This window comes from Pyrus communis, chromosome 15, assembly GCF_041283825.1.
Source record: "Pyrus communis isolate YQ-2024b chromosome 15, ASM4128382v1, whole genome shotgun sequence".
NCBI lineage: Eukaryota > Viridiplantae > Streptophyta > Magnoliopsida > Rosales > Rosaceae > Pyrus > Pyrus communis.
Window position 1 is genome coordinate 26737126 of NC_142579.1, and position 16538 is coordinate 26753663.

The following is a 16538-nucleotide window of genomic DNA, read 5'->3' on the forward strand; positions in this document are numbered from 1 at the left end:
CTATATCACAGGTTTATTATATTTATCTACCTATATGACATATTCATTTTTTATAATCAACCTGTCACAGATTAATGTGTCTTACTTGTAGGTATGTTATGTTTTTTCTACCCTTTAATTAGGTTTCATATCTCACGTATAGGTATATTATATACATTCATATATTTGTTACTTGAGTTAGGGTAGAATGTTTTGCAGATAAATTTATTTTATTATATTAGTTTTTTTGTTATAAGATATTAAATATATTCTTTTTGAGTTGGAAAATGCATAATATTAGAAGATTTTAATTGATTTTTAATATTTTTAGAAAATATAAAATGAGTATAAAAGAAATAAAAACATATAATTAAATAACTGGACTCACTCCTAAAAACATTCTACGTTTTTGGACCTGGATCTAAAAGCCCCTTTATCTAATTATTTCGGGTTTTTCTGGCCATCAATCATATGATTTCGAGTTGGTGGAAATGTTAGTTAAACCTACTTGGCCAGTGAATTCCTTTAGGTCTCATGAAGGTCTATCAACTGAAAGTGAATTTTCTAGCTATCAAGAAATTCTCGAAAACTTACTGGGTTGTTTGGAATTTCAAAATCGCATGAAAAATTAATGTCCAATTAAATGCAGAGACCAGCAAAGAAGAGAGGAAAGTTCTAGGCTTCTAGCTAACAGTATATAGTAACTTGACTCAAAATAATTAAATGGATACTGCCATGGATCCTAAATATAAATAAGCAAGGTGATAACTCATGAAAAATTAAAGGTGTACCCTTCCATCATGAATCTTTTTAATGAGATTACTTCAGGTGTTTTAAATTTTTCCATACACAACGATATACTTACATTAAGGGATGAGATATAAATTGGTATCGAACTTGCTATTCATGAGATTCAAACCTAAAATTTTACTCATACGTTAAAATGAATATCACTAAACTATAAAACTATGTAACCACATGTTATAGTAAGTTTGTATTGAGAATTAATGATTAAATTTATAACCGACTTTAATTTTACGTACACAACATGATGCTACGTTATGAGTTTGAAGGGGTGTTAAAAATAATAAAAAATGGAAAATATTTTTTGAGATTGTTTATATGAGATAAAGCAAGTTAAACCATGTGCCAAACAATTCTCCTGGATCAAGTGCACTATGCTAAAACCAAGGCATGCATGTATCTTTGTCAAAAAGGAAAATAAGGACAAAAAATTGTTACTGTTCCATTTTTAAGAAAGAGCTTCTTCTGTCAAACTTTCCGGCCATGACCTTTCCAGTAGCAGCTAGCCCAAATTAATGAGAGGGCACCACCAACACTACGTCTAACATTAATGCATTAATTTTCACCCATATACACAATATTCAAAAGCTTGTATGGATTTTAAACCTTTGCGGATCAGGGCACATTAGCGTGTGTGACCACAATATCAATCGACAAGAGTGACGTTCATATTCATATATATAGCCAATGCAATTTGGAACCTTAAGATTTGTCAAATATACAAATTAATACAAATTACGCAATATAAGTACGTCCGTGACAGATCCTCAACATAAATCCTTTCAACTACAAATAAGCTTTTAGGGTATGCTTAGGTGACAAAGTTAAAATTTTAAAGAATTCAGGCATAGTGATGAAGAAATAGATTGCAAAAAGTCTAATGAGAAATTAAAAATGCACTACATTAACATTACAAAATGCATGATAAAACAATTCACAAATAACTACTAAGTTCTTATCACATAACTTTGTAATGATCATCGTTTTAGTTTCTCTTATGTAACTTTTTGCGATTATTTCTTCTTCATTTTGTCTAAAATACTTTGTAATTTAGAAATCCTTACCTTTAGTGGTACCAGGAAAGTTGCTTATAATTGTGTGTGAATACGATAAGAACTTTTCACACTAAATCTCGAAGTTGAATGACCCCCTGCTAGCAATATTATCTTCACTTCTGTGGGCTAATTGCCAAATTTTTAATTGGTTCATTTTTAAATTGATTAAATTCTGATATGTCATCATTTCGTCATAAAAAAATATTATTTTTTCTTCATGCACAGGCTACAGCAAACCTAACCCTCCCCCTTCCCCTTCTTTACGCGTGTCCACGACAAAAAAATAAAATAAAATATAGAGGCGGCAGCTCATTGGCTAGTTAAGATTCATTTAATTTAATATCACTGTAATAAGAGGTGAGATTCATAAAGGTAATAATAAATAAACTAAAATTTTAAATTAAATTTTATAAAACAAATGATGTGGTTTTTAATGGTTGAATTATTAATATTGATTAATGTACTTATTTTTTATTGGTGGCACATTATTTAATTTGCAAATTTAGTTTAAAGTTTTATTCTCTCTAGCATTACCCAATTGATAATGATGATGGTCTAAAGTAAAATTAAACTTAATAGGTCTTAATGAATACTCATTAATAATTCAATAAGTTGATTTACCATTGTAAAATTTATCTTTAATTACGTGACATGTCATTTTTCTATTGTTGCAAATCTCATTAATCATATGACAAACCTAAAGCATTAATTATATGACAGTTTGTAATATTATGATCAATATATTTTCGTGTTCAACATGATGATTTTACTTTTGACGTCATGGATAGACTACAAAATTATCTAAGGGAATAGACGTAGTCTACCCTTAATGACCTTTTATGCCACTAATAGATCATCGGCTCTCTAAACTGCCCTTACATATATTATGGTCTTTTCGGGTTGACCATAATATGTCAATCCATCAGGCTTACATGGTCAGTCACCGACTTTCTAGAGTTTTCTCTTGGATGTCTGGCGCATCTAGCTCTTACCAGCACAAACCTTCATTCGTGCTAGTTGACAGGACCATGGAGATTGACCCGTATCATCAAGGATTGCCTATTATACTCTGCAGTCTCCCCTCCCAGCTGTTTGTTAGGGTTTTTCCCTATAAATAGCCAAGTCAAATAGAGGAAACGATAATCGTCACTTGCTACTCATAACTTTCTCAAGCTCTCTTTTTACTTTCTACTACTTTTCTGACTTAGGCATCTGATATCCTTTGGCAGCACCCTTCCCCTTTTGCTGGATGTCGATCAATTAGGCTAACAATGTTTGTTCTCTTATTGGTGAAATTTTGTCATATCAATTGTGTACAAAATTTCCATCCACAAAAACTAATCTTAAAATCTATCTAAATACAAACGTAAAAAAATTTAAAATGCAGCAATATATAAAGTTTACACAAAAAGGCTAAATGGTGGTGCCACATAATCACTTCTTACATACTCCTCTTAATTTTTGGTTATTAAATCAAAGGAACTGAAAAATATTAATAAATAAAAATTAATAAAGGTGTGTAGAAGATAAAAAAATAATGTGAAAAACACTATCCAAATTAAAATGTAAATTTCTACACAACAAAGTTAAGAATGTGAATTTTCACACATGGGAGTTGATGATGTTGAGAGGCTGTCGTTATCCCTTTCCAATTCCGAGTTTAAAACGCTAACTTGATAAGACTGTTTTAGGAAGCTAACTAGTAATAAAATGCCAACACAGGCAGGAAGTAAACACAAACACATTTTTTTGAAGAACTCACACACAAACACATTTAGTGTAAAAAAACGTGTCAAAATTTGATCCATGTTCATGCCTCGAGTGGTGGTCCGCTACCGCATCTCAAGATTTCACTTCGCATCTCTTCCATTATGATTATCAGATCAAGTAATTTGAACTTTTTAAATTTCATCCAACGATCCATCTGTTTTGATTCTTTAAAAACTATGATAATTTTTTGTCATTTGATGAAATTTAAAAAGTCCGAATCACTTGATCATGTAACCTTGATAGAAGAGATCTGAAAATGATCTCTTTCCTTAGGCGAGTATTGACCATGAAATGATTTCAACTAAAATAATATGTAGTTTTTCGGGTGCTTATCAAAGATTTAAAAAAGGTTTAGCATAATTAATATCAACGTTGTTTCAATTTAATTACATGTTCATTTTTAAATTAAATATGTGTGATTTTTTGTGATTTTTTTTTTAAAAACATGTGTGAAATTTTGTCAATTAAATCTCAATATAATTTTTTATTAAAAAAATCTCAATATAGAAATAATTTAACTTCATGAAAACTTTGACGTGAGGCATACTTCAACAGCGCGTTGAGGTCAACTTTCTGTTATAGATGTAAGCCTTTTAAAGTGTGGTTCACACACGCATCATATAATGGAATGAATATTAGGAGAAAAGAAGTGGGAAAATATCAAATCCAATCCGAAGGCGGCGGAAGAATTATTAAACTAATGAATGATATTGTGGTGATGCTAAAACACGCAATCTAATCTAATCTTGTAATCTTATCTTAGGTTTGAAGTACAAATTAACCCCATTTATCATAAATTGCAGTGAGGTGAAAAAGGTTTGAAATGGTGAAATGAAACCGTCAATGGCTGGAAAGTCTAAACCCTGACAGCTACTTGGTATGGCTAATAAGGTCGAGCATCAAATCTATCACATTTCAGATACAATACTTACAATAAATTCATCATGCATGATTCACATTGAAGAGATCGGGGGTTAGGTGTAGCCAATTAGGGTTTTACCCAAAAATTAAAAAGAAACCCACAAAATAAATCAAGATTGGTTTTCCAAAGAAGCACTTGTAATTTAAGGAACCAATATGTAACTCTCTCTCACACACACACACACATATATATATATATTTTTTTTTAGGAAACAAATCAACAATCGTATGAGATTGGATCAGTTTGGTGAATATATTTATATTTGGGTGGAGAGGACCAATATGCCTCACATGTATGCGACTAGTTCGACGAAAGTCCACAATGGCAGCAGCTCTTCTTGTTGCCTTCCGGCCATGGTTGACCTTTAGAACCATTAATTTATTTTTCTTAGGAAAACATTAATAAAAAATGTCAACAAATATAATCCAAGATTCGTCTGTAAGTTATTTTGTCTAAATTGCAAGAGCTGAACTCATTTCTTGTAAGTTTAGTTTTGTTTATTAGTCCTTTTATTGAAGGAATTTCAGATAATCAATTCCATTTGCTGTACGAAAACTCTGTTAATTAACTTAATTACATGTATCTCTCTTTCGCGTTAATTTGTTTGAGATGTAATTAGGTTTCCAAGACATAAATTATTTCAAGGCCCCACATAAGATATATCTTTTAACCAAACCATGTTTTCTTGTGATCATGTATATGCATAATAATATTTTATTTTGACAACATGATATGACGTCTATAACTTAAAAATTAATATTGTTATAACAATAATAATGTCATTATGTGTTATTTAACTAAAATCTTACCATTATTATGTAACCTTAGACTATAAATCTTGACGATTACGGTGTAATTAACCTTACATTTCTTGTAGTTTAGACGTTGAATATTAACATTATTTTATAACACCAAATGTGAAGGTAAAGACCCAAAAGTGAATACTGATGAATGTGAGATTTCTTGACGTCTATTTTTAATAACTTGCATCTATAGACACTATACTATAACAAGACATTCATAACCATCAAACATTAGTGTAACAATATCATTCCATAACCTCGATCACTATTTATGTAACGTTTAATAGTAAATGACAATTATAATATAATTGTTGTTATACGAATGGTAGCGTAGAAATTTGCTTTATTAATTTGGGACTTAGTTGTAAAAATATCAGTTGTTTTATTTCAGACAAAGTCAAATTGAAGCAATTTTGTAACGTCGTTCCTATGAGTAGACTCAACCAACCCTCTCATTTTTGTTTGTTTTAGGTGGCGTCTTACTACTAACTAATTAATACTCCCATGTCCACACTTCATATATTTATAATCAAATTCCTACGTCTCTAAACGTCAAAACGGCTCGAATTTGGATAATGAGAAAAAAAGGATTCAATCCAAAAATCCGCAAAACTTGGTTTCTTGTCCCGTACTATTTCTTTTTCTTTTCCAACTTTCATTACCATAAAAATACTATAAACAAAACTAAACAATCTCAATTGTTTTTAAATAGTTTATTTCTGGATAGCCGACCAAATTCCACTGTAGCACTAAATAAATAAATAAATAATCCAACAGTTGCACAAACTTTGTATATAAAGGCCCTACTACTTCTGCTAATCATACCCACGAAAAAAGAAAAAACAAAAAAACAAAAAAACAAAAAAACAAAAAAACAAAAGAAACACACACAATATGGATTCTCTTCTGCAATCCTTGCAACCCTTACAATCCATGACACCACTCTTGCTCATAATCCCACTCCTATTTCTCCTCCCTCTAATTTTCCGTTTCCGGCGACCACCACCATACCCGCCCGGTCCCAAAGGCCTACCCCTTATTGGAAACATGTTATTGATGGACCAACTAACTCACCGGGGCCTCGCCAAGCTGGCCAAGAAATACGGCGGCATATTCCACCTCCGCATGGGGTTTTTACACATGGTTGCGATTTCCAACCCTGACGTGGCACGACAAGTACTTCAAGTCCAAGACAACATCTTCTCCAACCGCCCGGCCACCATCGCCATCAGCTACCTCACCTACGACCGCGCTGACATGGCCTTCGCGCACTACGGGCCCTTCTGGCGCCAGATGCGTAAGCTCTGCGTCATGAAGCTCTTTAGTCGCAAACGCGCCGAGTCCTGGGAGTCTGTCAGGGACGAAGTGGACTCGGCGGTTAGGACCGTCACAGTTCATGTTGGTTCGGCTGTAAACATCGGAGAGTTGGTTTTTTCGCTCACGAAAAATATTATTTATCGGGCGGCGTTCGGGACGAGCTCTCAGGAAGGGCAGGATGAGTTTATTGGGATACTGCAGGAATTTTCCAAATTGTTTGGAGCTTTTAATATTGCTGATTTTATTCCTAGCCTGGGTTGGGTTGATCCTCAGGGGCTAAACAATAGACTCGCTAAGGCTCGTGAGTCCTTGGATCGGTTCATTGACACCATCATAGATGATCACATGGAGAAGAAGAGGAATGGTAAGGGAGGGAGTGACAGTGAAACGGACATGGTGGATGAGTTGTTGGCTTTTTACAGTGAAGAAGCTAAAGTAAATGAATCTGAAGATAATTTGCAAAGCGCCATCAAACTTACTAGGGATAACATCAAGGCCATCATCATGGTAAATAACTATTACACAATTTCATATCACATATTTATATTATAACCCCACAGGTTGCATGTTTATGTAACCTGTTTTCTTGGACTAAACTTTTGGCTAATTTTTTCTTTTTATCTGATCAGATATATTAATTGCGTATTGAGACTATGAAGATAGAAAGTACATATTATATTATTTTGAAAACTGATTGTTTAAATTGACGATCTGACTAGGTATACAACATGCTGTATATGCAAATTAATAAGCTAATTATATATGCTACGTACTTTCAGGACGTAATGTTTGGAGGGACGGAGACTGTGGCGTCGGCAATAGAGTGGGCCATGTCGGAGCTGATGAAGAGCCCGGAGGACCTAAAGAGGGTCCAACAAGAACTTGCTGACGTGGTGGGTCTAGACCGTCGACCTGAAGAGACCGACTTCGAGAAGTTGACATACCTAAAATGTGCCCTAAAAGAGACACTACGACTCCACCCACCAATTCCACTACTCCTCCACGAGACCTCGGAGGACGCTGTAGTAGCCGGCTACCGCATTCCCAAAAGATCGCGTGTGATGATCAACGCGTGGGCCATTGGACGTGACAAGGACTCGTGGGAGGACGCCGAGTCCTTCAAGCCCTCGAGGTTTTTGAAAGAAGGTGTGCCTGACTTTAAGGGGAGTAACTTCGAGTTCATTCCGTTCGGGTCCGGTCGGAGGTCGTGCCCGGGCATGCAACTAGGGTTGTACGCGCTGGAGATGGCGGTGGCACACTTGCTTCATTGTTTTACGTGGGAGTTGCCTGATGGTATGAAACCTAGTGAGCTCGACATGAACGACGTGTTTGGACTCACCGCTCCGAGAGCGAGTCGACTCATCGCCGTACCGAGTAAAAGGGTGGTTTGTCCACTCTGATGGTGATGAAAAAACAGCGTTCGACGAGGAGAGATAAACAGTGGTGCAATTTGTTTGGAGTGTAATGATACTGTGAAAACTGCACAGGTAAATTGCAAGCGTTTTTTTATTGTTCTTTTGAAAAACAAAATAATTACAAAGAGACCATGAATAGTTGTGAGGGAATTTTTAATTCTCTCTCTTTGTGTATATACACTCTCTTTTGTTTTGTTTAATATGTATGCAAATTTATCTTTAATTTGCTTTCTTTTTGCCTTTTTGTTTTGTTTTGTTATTATTGTATTGAAATAAAAATATAATGGCTGAGTTACAAAAATTATTTGTCATGGTGGAAAAATTGATGGGCTGCTTATGTTACGATTTCAATTTGTTTTCTGGGTCGGTGGCAATAGTAGAATTATTTTGTTTAAAAATGAAGAAAGATTAAGTAAAATTAGCTCTTGAACAACGGTAGAATAATGTTAAATCATGCTTACGACAGAAGTAGCTCACACTGTCCTCAGCAGTTGTGACAATTGACACTTAATTTGACTGATGCATGTCAATTATATATTTATTTTGTGGTTAAAATTGTTACATAAAAAATAAGTAGAATAAGGCTAGGGAGACTAAATTTATAGATTAAAATTGTAAACTAAATAATATGTCATGAATAAAAAATAAACACGTTTATCAACGTTTAAGTAATAATACAATCATCAACTTCCATGTCATTTAATTTATAAAAATTAGTCTTCCTAGCATTATTCAGATTTGAATGATCGTGAAAATGAATTAAGGTTGGTGAGGACTTTGACATAAATCTAAATATAATTAAGAAGGCTCTAAGATAGTTCTATTCACACACTCATTTTTATTTCTTTCACACTCTTATTAATTTTTATCTATTGATCTTCTTCAATTAATTTAATCTAACGGCCAAAAATCGAAAATAGTATGTGAGAAGTAAAAATTAGTGTGTAAGTAGCACTACCCGTGGCTCTATATATGGTGCCCAAGTCAGATCGATGCATTTTGGTGGCTCCATATATTTGCACGACAAGTGGCCCAGCTAGTGACCATGAACTAGTTGTATACAATTGTGTGTTATCTCTCATCATGTAGAAAAGTTAATTAATTAAAAAAGTTTATAACGACATGTGTACAACTATGTGTCGACCGTGGTATAAGACCAGAAGAAGTACTGTATATCATATAATAGTTGGCTTGACGGTGCATTCCAACCGATATATGTGTGGAGGAAGTGTTGTAAATGCCTTGTTGAGCTGCATCAGCATCTGTGTGCGAGAGAGAGAGTGAATGAATATATTGAGTTTAGGTGGGCAGTGAAAAGTGAAGTGAGGAGGACGTGAGGCCTTTTCCTTGTACTATGAGGATGCGTTTGTTACACCTTCTTGAGGGATTGGCTTAAACTGACTTAACTAGAACTATAATTCTACGTTTGGTATGTTTCTGGACTAGATTAAATGGAACTCGCTCCAACTAACAATCCCTCCACGTTTCGTTAAAGCTCGTTATTTAGTTCGGAGCTTTCGCTTGGTATTAAGCATGACTAAAATGGAAAACGAGGCCGACGCTTGGTCGTTTGCTACACCCGACATCCACTCTGCCTTCTTTCTGCTGCACCGTTACTATGGCCAGGTCGTCGGCGGTGCCTTCTCTTATGTGGCCCAACCTTAGGTGATAGCTGCAGCTCACAGCTGAAGAGGCGCTGCTCTAGGCCAAAATCGCGAGTCGGTGGAGGACCTGGCAATGCTACCGTCGGCGGGCGTTGCTGACGAGAAGCAGATCAAGAGCTTGACGATGAAGGTTGGGAGATCTGTACAATATTATGCGATTTGATTATTTGGTTGCAGGATGGGGAGATCTGTACATTTTTTATGCGATTTGGTTGCTGACATGATTGAATGAGAAAATTAATTAGTTTTTAAAAGTTAAGATAACTATAAAATAAGTGAGAGAGATGGTGAGATTGTGGAGATAAAAAGGTAAGTGGAGGAGCATGCCGGAGAAATCGAGAAGGGGAAGTTGAGCAGAGTTTGCTGGGAGAAGGATTGCAGTAAGAAATTAATTTTGATAGAAAAGAAATTAATTTTGATAGAAAATAAAATAATTAAATAAAAATTATTGTACTTTTTTATTTGTAATTCAACACTACACTAAACGTTTCACTAAATCAATCTAATTAAATTTAGTCCTTGAAGCTAGTCTAGTCCGAAATAATCCGGTGCAATAAATGCCCCTATGTATATCGATGATCATGAATCAAAATAATGTGTATAAAAAATATATATAAATATGTTGTGATTTAGGGACACGTTTGTGACATATTTTGACACACATTTTTATGAAACTCACTCTGTAATGTATTTTAGAGATCCAACCGTCTATCTTTTATATCTTAATTTTTTTTTATATCTTTTATGTCTTACCTTAAAGATAATATCTACCAAAAACCATCTAAGTCTGAAAACATATGATCGTTGATTGAATTTAGTGTCTCATTGTAGAACAATATTTGTCTAATTTTTTTCACTACAAATAAGTGTCTCATTGTAGAACAATATTTGTCTAATTTTTTTCACTACAAATAAATGTCTTAATAGCCTTGGATTTGCATAATTTTTTACAAGAATGATTTATGAATGATATAATAAAATATAGACGATTGTGATCGTCGAAATACATATAAAATAAACTATACATACTATAAAAATGAGTGTCAAATTATGTGCCAAAAACATGTTCGTGTATTATAACTCTCTACGTATGTGTGTGTGAAAGCAGATTGGTATTATGTAAGTAAGAGAGAGAGGGAAAGGGACTCCATGAGATATTTTCCATCCCCAACTACCTTGAATATGGACGACGGAGGAGACAAGGAGCATGAAAAAGGAAGCCAATCAGATACAGTAGGAGATATGTGTATCACATATTGTGCATATTTTATAAAGTAGGGTGGTTTGGTGCTCAAGAAATAGGACCCACTGTGCTTGGTTATTTAACTTGAATTGGCTGATGGACTGGGATTGAATGTAGGTAGATTGTCAGTCCTTCTATTTGGATGTACTTTCTATCCCCTTCTATTTTATACGATCACGGTTAAATCATGTCATAGACTGGGATTGAATGGAGACAGATTTTCTGCCCTCCTGTTTGGATGCCCTTCCCATCCCCTCCTATTTTGTATGATCACGGTTAAGCTACTTTAATATTTTATATTAATTTGTTTATAAAGATAATAAGATAAAAATCAGTATAAATATAAAATGTTGATATAGCTTAACCGTGATTGTATAAATAAAAAAGGGTAAGAATGACACCAAACAGGAGGCAAACAATCTGCCTCCGGATTGAATACCTGTCCAAATTAATTGCATTTGCCAATTTGCCTATCTATTATCTCCATTTGTTTTTTTTTAACATATTAAATAAGTGGAAAGAAAAGTCTGCGGTTGCTTTGCGTGCACTTACAGCACTCAGATTATATTGATAGAATATAATTCTCTCTCCAAATTTTCTTTTCTTCTTGTCTCCTTTTATTTTGAGGATTACGATTAAATCATGTGAATAACTTCTGTTTATTTCTTTAGAGAAAGGGAAGTGAGGGACAAAGACTTGGAGGGGTACTAATTGAGGAATGAGCATCCTCTCAGAATCCTATAATCGTGTTCATTTATCGTAAATCATATATTCATTTTTTATCAGATACTGTTTATATTCAATTTTAAATAAAAAAATTTATAATAATTTCTAATCGCATAACATACGATGAACGGATACAATTAGAGAATCTATGATATCTTCACAAAAAAAAATCGGAAAAAATATCCTCATTCCTAATTGAGGTCAAATTTTGACCTGTACATGTTGATTTGGAGAGAGAGGAGATGACAGTTGACAGCTCAGAGGATGCGCTGTTTGTGGCGAAATGCTTACCCTTAAAAAGTCAAAGTATTTTACTTTTATGTACATTATATGTATGATTTGATATTAACATGATAAACTGTTTTTTTTTTTCAACTTACGTGCGACAATACGGTATAGGGTATTGTTTAAATACAATGTTTGATATATAATAATAAAAATGAAATCTCACTAGTGTGACTTTTCCTGCCATCCCTTTCGAGGTTATATATTTTATTGTTTCGATATTTATGAGTTCATCAAATATGAGATATGAAATAAATTCATGTCCCATCAACTGATTATAAAGTTATAATGTCTTCATCAATTGGAATTTTTTTTTTTTTTAATTTTAACATGACTCAGGTTCATTGAGGGGAAATTATCGTTTGTAACCAAAATTTAGCTTAAAAATTCAAAATTGTCAATTTTTATAAAATATTTTAAATATAGCCAAAATCTCACTTGAATAGATCCAATTGCCATCAAAATTTACACCAAATTACACCTTAAAAAGTCAAAACCCTTTTTAAATCTTGTGTCATTGTTGATTAGGTTTCGGGGAGTGGTTGGAAATGCATGAATGTATATTAGTTGCAGCCATTGTTGAACAAGTGAGACATCATGAAGTATGTTAGCTGCACCATTACGAAGATGGAAACGCATTCTACTTGTCAACCATAAGTCTAAAATTCGAACAATTCTATCATAAGTATAAAATTCGAAGAGTAAATTAGATTATTAGATCCAGCCAAATTCTAGCCCAATAATAAAAAACCCATCTAACCCCTTTATTATTGGGCCAAATTTGGACTAAGGCCTATACCAGGCTACCAGCTCAAAATCCTGTGAGTAAACTGTGTTGACCCAGCCAAACCCAACCCATCACTTAACTGAAATTTAAGAATAGTATTGTGTCGATTTCGCCCTTTCCATCATTATCAAATTTTCCCGTTGAACTTTAATTTTAACTAGAGGTAGTCCTATCCACACACCAATTTTACTTTTCGCACATTTTTCTCAATTTTCGGTCATCGGGTCAAATCAATTGAAAAGCAATGACAAAAACTTAACAAGAATGCGTGAGAAGTAAAAATAAGTATGAATAACACTATCATTTAACTAGTATCCCACTACACTATTGCATACCAATTTTTCCCTCCATGGTCGTTCACATTTCATTTAAATTTTATTTAAAAAATCAAATTTTAAAAGAAGAGTAACAAATAACAAACAACATTTAATGACCGACATCCAACACGTGGCTCTTCTAAAATGTAAAACAGAATGGAAGGTGACAAAACACGACACTAGGTGGAAATTGGCAATTTATAATAGTTCAAGAAGAAAATTACCAAACTAAATGTTAAGCGGGAAAATCGGCAGTAGGGTACAAGTTCAATGGAAATTTGACAAACGAAACTAGTCAATACATCAGATCCTTTACCAACAAATACTGGGAGGAAAAAAAAAAAAAAAAGGGGACAATCAGTTCCTTGGATCCCACTTACAATGTAAATGTAATGACTACGCCTTTATCTTTCACAGCTTCATCACATTTCTTAAAATTACAACAGCTTGAAAAGAATGGACCATTTCCCAGTTTTCCCCTATTGGGATTTGTCGTCGTTATATCCATAGAACAAGTTTACATCAAGATACGGAGTACAGCAAGACCGACAGCAGATATCGAAACAAGAGTACCTATGCAGTATTTTATGACATCGTATTTTGCTGCTTCCACCTGAGCCCTTAAAGCATGAATTTCCTGATAGTAATATGTAAGTAAGCGTTAGTGAAAGGACTGTGCAGTGCGCTCCTAGTTCTACTTGAAAAAGTAGTCACCCAATTCTTACCCGATCAAGTTTGTTAGTGAGGTTATTTGTTTCAGCATTCTGATTGGATAGCTCTTCTCGTATCCTCCTGCATTTATCAACCATATGAATGAACAAAGAGAGCGAATATCATGACTCAAACAGAGGTTTTGACGAACTCAGAGAATACTATGCTTCATTTAACGTATTCACTTACCCTCTTTCCAGGTTCAAGTCCAACCGCTGTCCTGCGGTAACTTTGTCGATTTCATACCTGCATCACAATGAAAACATTCGCACTGTAATGATGATTATAGAAGCAAACACAAATTCACATAGAAACAGACAGAAAATGACGGTAAAGTAACTCCACTAATCAGACCTCAATTCACTGCGCATCTTCTCTATATCATTCCGAAGTTTTTCAGTCTCGTGTTGCAACAAAGAAAAATGGTGTCCCTGCATAACATATTTTTTTCAGAGAACCAATGGCACTATCCCAGGAACTAATAAACATTTATTTTTCTTTGCAATGATTGTTTAGGGAACATCGAGGTCCAGCCTCGTTAGAAAAGTCTTCAAGGAACTTTTAAACAGAGACCTTAATGACGTCAAGGTCACTTCGAAAAACACCATAACTATCTTTCTTGTGATAAAGAGAGGGAGAGAGATAAAGACATGGTTGTCAACCTTGAAAAATGTAATCACAGTAACAACTACGGAATTCATATTCCGGACCAATTATGCTGCTGAAATAAAATAAATTCAGCTCCAAAAAAATGTAGAAATATAGATAATTCAAATCCATTCTAATAAACTGAAAAAATGTCAATGTCATAAAACATTGGTTCCAAACGGTTGTTTGATTTCATTCCAGTGCCCATATATGCTGGAACCTATGAATTGAGAATAACCCTTTTGATCATGTAGGAGGTTATAAGATGAAATGTCGACCACAGTAACTAAACGTATGGCTGAAATCCTAAATGTTTGGCTGCCAGTCAGAAGCACACCCCACCATGCAACAGCCACTCAGAAAATGGAGACATCATATTTTAGGTACATGAACACTACTAAACATCCGAAAGAAGGTAGTTGATGTCCACAATATATATGATCCACGCCAGGATGGGGTCCAATCATTTATCATAATGCCGTCATACGCATACAAAAAGGGTGGGGGCTCTAGGCATATTTCATGAAGATCACTAATAGTGCAACTGAAAATTACAAGTAGCCTTGCATTCATGTCTACGGATGTTAACAGGAGCTTGGAGACAACATCATCATTCAAAACCCAAAATGCAGTCCCATTAGCATATTGTCAATAATTTGGAAATCATTTATACACAAGACAAACACAAATAAAGACCAAGCTTAATCCAGAAATTCCAATCAGTCTATGTTTGCAAGCACAACAGTAACAAGATTTGAAACGGCAACTAGAACAGAATCATCCAAATATCAACATAACCAAGAAGAAAAAGCTACAACTAAATACAAACCACGATCTCATAGTATTGGTAATGACTAACGGAAAGAGCTAGTAAGTACCTGCGCACTTTGAATTTCGGATTTGAATTTGGACAAGTTGGATTCTTGGATCATCTCCGTCTATAAACAATTACGCAAAACATACGTTTAGATACAAGCATCATGATTTGTTGAACGACAACATACACAGACGTAATCAGTAAACGGGGAAATTAGAGTAAACATGAAAACTCCTTACTTTCTGCATCTCTCCTTTTGTAACAAATGAATGAGACACATTTTCCAAGCTGTCATTCAAAACTTCAGTAATGGCAGCAGTTATCGCCTCCGCGTGCTTCGAGGGGACGCCTTGTCCCTCTAATCTCCTAACCTAAACACAATGCAGCACATAATTACCAACAACTGCAAACACAATGCAGCACTGCAACTTCTCTAATCTCACCGTAATTTTTCCATCATTTGACTTTTCACAGTCATGCCATTTTCAAAAATTCAAATTATCATTTCTCAAGAGAAAGCGATTCGATTACTCACCAGAGCTAATGTATCGACGAGAAACAACCGCTTTCCATTTGATTTGACTAGCTGAGAAGTCAGCCTGCAATCCAAATGCCTGTACTCCACCGACGGAGACACCGTTCTCGAAGCACCACCGGGCCCTCCGAAACCGGATAATCCGATCCCGGACCCGGTCCCCAATTGGGCGACCCGTCTAGAAGCCGCAGCAGCGGCCATTCGAATTCGATTTCCGCACCTGATTCCTCAATGCTAATCTCGATCTCAATCCCTCAATCGATTCCGAATCAAAACCTTCAATCGGTTGCCTGCCGAGAAAACGATAGGATTACAGTTACAATTTGAAAATCCAATCCGATCCAGTACCTATCCGTATCCGGAAAGTTACGAGCCGGAGAGCTAGGAGCAATACATGCTAATTTCCCCACTGGGAGATCCTGGAGGACTGGATAGGATTGTTGTCCCCTGTCCGTCTCGAGATTCGCGAAATATAAAAGATGGAGGGTACCGGGAGATCCTGTTTATTTCGCGGTTTGCTGCTTCCTTTGGTTAAATTAGCCTGCGTGCCAAACAGCGCGCAAACCTTTTCTAATTTTTTGGAAGAAATCCAACAGGGAAAGAGTTTCCAAATTTTGTCTTACTCCTTCGAGGAATTCAATTTCGACGGATGTATTGACAGATGCTTTTGGCTTCATATGAGCGTTCATAGATTCTAATCAAGTTTCGGAGCACTTGCGTTATCAGTTGTTTCAATGTTT

The 16538-nt window shown here is 35.0% G+C and overlaps 2 protein-coding genes across 2 annotated transcripts; one reads left to right on the forward strand and one right to left on the reverse strand.

Annotated features, from left to right (window-relative positions):
• Positions 1 to 6145: 6145 nt before the first annotated feature.
• Positions 6146 to 8366, forward strand: LOC137714540 (cytochrome P450 84A1). The gene is made up of 2 exons (XM_068453737.2): positions 6146 to 7157; positions 7430 to 8366. Exons 1-2 carry the CDS (start codon positions 6228 to 6230, stop codon positions 8048 to 8050), a joined length of 1551 nt encoding a protein of 516 aa, XP_068309838.2. The 5' UTR covers positions 6146 to 6227; the 3' UTR covers positions 8051 to 8366.
• Positions 8367 to 13267: 4901 nt separating this feature from the next.
• LOC137746475 (protein FMP32, mitochondrial) lies at positions 13268 to 16526 on the reverse strand. The gene is made up of 8 exons (XM_068486505.2): positions 16193 to 16526; positions 15799 to 16088; positions 15503 to 15634; positions 15325 to 15384; positions 14153 to 14229; positions 13988 to 14044; positions 13813 to 13879; positions 13268 to 13724 (listed from the first exon to the last, which is right to left on the reverse strand). The coding sequence occupies exons 2-8, from the start codon at positions 15997 to 15999 to the stop codon at positions 13605 to 13607; spliced, it is 714 nt and encodes a 237-aa protein (XP_068342606.1). The 5' UTR covers positions 16000 to 16088; positions 16193 to 16526; the 3' UTR covers positions 13268 to 13604.
• Positions 16527 to 16538: the final 12 nt, after the last annotated feature.

What these genes read in the sequence shown, in the direction of transcription:
- LOC137746475 (XM_068486505.2), bottom strand. Translation starts at nt 15,999, where the DNA reads ATGGCCGCTGCTGCGGCTTCTAGACGGGTCGCCCAATTGGGGACCGGG. An exon ending in AAGATGCGCAGTGAATTGAG is followed by an intron (nt 14,045 to 14,152) that starts GTCTGATTAGTG and finishes ATTGTGATGCAG; the next exon opens with GTATGAAATCGACAAAGTTA. An exon ending in TCACTAACAAACTTGATCGG is followed by an intron (nt 13,725 to 13,812) that starts GTAAGAATTGGG and finishes TATTACTATCAG; the next exon opens with GAAATTCATGCTTTAAGGGC.
- LOC137714540 (XM_068453737.2), top strand. Translation starts at nt 6,228, where the DNA reads ATGGATTCTCTTCTGCAATCCTTGCAACCCTTACAATCCATGACACCA. An exon ending in ACATCAAGGCCATCATCATG is followed by an intron (nt 7,158 to 7,429) that starts GTAAATAACTAT and finishes ACGTACTTTCAG; the next exon opens with GACGTAATGTTTGGAGGGAC.